Source organism: Polypterus senegalus, chromosome 1 (genome assembly GCF_016835505.1).
Source record: "Polypterus senegalus isolate Bchr_013 chromosome 1, ASM1683550v1, whole genome shotgun sequence".
Lineage (NCBI taxonomy): Eukaryota > Metazoa > Chordata > Cladistia > Polypteriformes > Polypteridae > Polypterus > Polypterus senegalus.
Window position 1 is genome coordinate 297,567,849 of NC_053154.1, and position 3,535 is coordinate 297,571,383.

The 3,535-nt window shown below is 37.0% G+C and overlaps 1 protein-coding gene across 1 annotated transcript in view; it reads left to right on the forward strand.

The window, feature by feature from the left end:
* The first annotated feature begins 689 nt into the window (after positions 1–689).
* Positions 690–3,535, forward strand: part of LOC120514286 (polyubiquitin-like) — a 5,249-nt gene continuing 2,403 nt past the window's right edge. Inside the window, exon 1 of the mRNA XM_039734599.1 lies at positions 690–778. Coding sequence (XP_039590533.1) covers positions 729–778 — 50 coding nt within the window. The 5' untranslated portion in view covers positions 690–728. The remainder of the gene's footprint in view (positions 779–3,535) is intronic.

The following is a 3,535-nucleotide window of genomic DNA, read 5'->3' on the forward strand; positions in this document are numbered from 1 at the left end:
GATCTTTACTAACAATATATTTGAAACACCATAAATTATAAAAAAAAAAAAGACTTGAATCGAAAGGAGTTTTAACATTGATGCCAGTCATGCCAGCTTCTGCGCCAATCTGTCCTTCATGAGATTAGTTAAAAGATAAAACGGTGTTAATTATACTGTCCATTCGGTGCCATTTAATTTGCTAAATTCAAATATCCTTCTGCACTGAAAGGGGCGCCGGTATCTCGTTGGAGCGAATGAATTACCTATAACAAATTGACTTTTTTTGTGACCTGAAAACTCTAGTAATCGAACCCATGTCACTGCAGCTCAGTGTGCTAACCAGTATGCCACTGCGCTCTCTTGTTTTTGTAACTTTTAAAAGTATCGCTATAAAAATATTCACCGATTGAATATTTCGTCTCTGTTGTTTTTGAGTTTTCTGGGATTTTCATACATATCGGAAAAAATAAAGCAAAAAAAAAAAACATAGCAATACTCGTTCAAGGTTAATCTTTTCTGATGTTTATGTGATTCGAAATTGACTGATCAGCACTAAACCGGGAAACCGAAACTGAAAAATAAATGAGTTCAAGATTAGCAGCTGCGCAGCGTTATCCGAAAACATAAAGCTGCTGAATCAAATAGCCAATCAGATGCAGGAGACACGTCGAGGGGAATAACAGAAACGCGCCCTGCACCTCCTCTCGAGTTATAAATTAGACCTGAACTCGAAGAGCGTCTCGCGTATGAGACAGCAGCCGTTATCTTCACGGAGAGGAGCTGAGGCAAACCACAGGTAGAGATTTAATTTTATTTGCTATCCCAGTATCAGTAATTTTTATATACATGAATTAGAAATTGTCAACGAGAACAGACATTTCAATCTAACAAGGCTTGCCAATGTTTTTGCCTAGGTTTTCTTATGCCACTTGCGTCTTCTTAGTATATATATACTGTATAGAATCCTTTTCCGTAACCTCATAATTAATTACCCGGGCATGTTTATAGATGATCACATAATCGAGCCACCAACACTCGTAGTTTTTTAAGAACTGTGTTCATGAAAGATGCAGTAGCACAGGAACGGAAAAACGCACCCAGGACAGTTACTTTAGGGTAAATGGGACCACTTCCGACAGATGAGGCGCTTTGCTTCAAAAGATGCACTCGCAACCGCCAGCAATGTTCCAAAAACCTACTAGTAATCATGCGATACATCATCAGCAATAAATAAAATATAATGTTATCATCTATGGAGAAACCGCTACTTGGCTTCATCTAGTGTTTCTGTTATAAACGACTCGAAAGAGGCAACACAGAATTGTGCGGGATGGAATAAATACTTCCAAATATACCCCGTCTCTTCTCTAATATACGTACATATTCAGCATGCACATATTTTTTCTGTCTTTCTTTCCCTCTCACATACACACACACAAAAACACATACACGCACACACAATATATACATATCATATGGCAAACATATACGCTTACAAATTTTAAAACTGCATAGACATTTGATTGTCGACAAAATCACGACTGAAGAACTCGTATTCCTTCCGCGTATTAAATTAGATACTGGCGATATTTCAGCAAGCAGAATACTATTCATATTGCATGGGCGAGAATTTTGAATACTTAAGCATTTTCTATAACAATAAATAAATCTCAGGGCCAGATTTTGGCTGAGTTGGAATATACCAGTAGACCACGGGTGTCGAACTCCGGTCCTGGTGGGCCGCAGTGGTTGCAGGTTTTCATTCTAACCCTCTTCTTCTTTAGTGACCAGTTTTTGCTGCTAATTAATTTGCTCTGCCTTAGTTTTAATTAACTTGACTCAGGCTGATTAGTTGTCTCTTTTTCCTTAATTAGCAGCCAAACAAAAATGAGACTTAAAACAAGGCGCCACATGACCAGCTCACCTGTACCCATTACACAATATCTGAAAATAAAGAGAGGTGATGGTCTCAGTAAGGTTGATCTGTCAGGTCACCAAAATATTTTGATTGTGTACTTAGAAAAAAACAGAAAAAGAAACAGTTCTGGAAATGTCTGCTGTGGCAGAATGACAGCAGTTACAACCATGGAATAAAATAACAGCTTTAATTAACAGCAAGAATTGGCTTCTCATTAACAGACTGGTTTGAGTAAAATTAGTTGGAGTTTGAAATCCCAGTTTAGCTGGTCATCTATCGGTTTGTTTCACATTTCATTTCTTTTTGGTTCTCATTTAATAAAGAAAAGAATCAATTCAGAGGAATGAATCCTTTAAAACAGGGCTATTAAACTGAAGGGAAAAGAAGTTAATTAGCAGTGAAAGCTGATTAGGAAAAGGGTTAGAATGAAAACCTGCGTCCATTGCGGCCTTCCAGGCCCTGAGTTTGTCACCACTGATGTAGAATGATAGCGAGCGAGTTAGGGGGGGGATTGGCCCACTCCCTCAGTGTGTAAGAAAAAAAAAAAAATATATATATATATATATATAGTAACATGACTACACAAAATAATGCATGAATTTCACTTTTGGGAAAAAACTAGTTCAGGGACATAGTCTGCTATTGCCTATCCGGGAATGTCAACTTTATTTATATAGCTCATTTAAAACAACATTGGAATGCTGTGGCCAAAGTCCTTTACAATAATAGAATAAAAGAAAAACATACAATTAACATAAATAACATAAATAGAAATAAAATATATGAACATAAATAAAATAAAGATAAGTAATTTTACATAATCACAATAGAAGGGGTGAAAGGCAGGAAATAATAAAAGACAAGGACCCAAGAACATTTGGATTAAATTTAAATTAAATTTAAATGTAAAAATTGCCTTAAAAATGAACTTGTTTGTAAAATGGAAGTATAAAGGCCAGAGTCAGCGCCAACAATACCATATTGGCAAAATTGGCGTCACTCTGGCCAGCAATGGTGGGGTTTTGGGGGCTGTGTGGACAGCTTTTTGTCAACTTCAAAGGACCCCCCCCCCTTCTTTCATCTAATATCTGTGTCACATCACACTCCAAACTCCAGTGGAGCTGCTATTCCATGCAACAGGTGTAAAGCAATTACCTTCAAGACTGTCTTTTTTCTATGATATTTTCAACGTCACTTATGGCAGCGGAAAAACTCGGGCAGCTCAGGCTACTTTTGAGTGGCAGTTGAACATTCTGGCAGATATATGCATGGCTACCATACAGCTACTACTACATAATAATAAAAGTAATGATAATATATAATAACAACATAGGTTATCATTTTAACTCACAGTTCCAGAATCCTGGATTTGATTTCCTGATCCAAACATCAAATGTTTTATAGTTTGCATGTTCTCCTTGAGTGATGTGACGGATTGCCAATTCCATCCAGGGTTTGTTCCTGTTCCTTATCGCAGCCAGGATAGTCACCGGTGTCCTGTGAAAATGAACTAGATAAGCAGGTTGTAAAAATAATGTATGGATGGATGAATTCCTACAGTATGCCTGGAAAACCAGAATAATCATCATGTTGAGTACTAAAATCTAGTGACCTGAAATTTGTTTCTTTTTAACA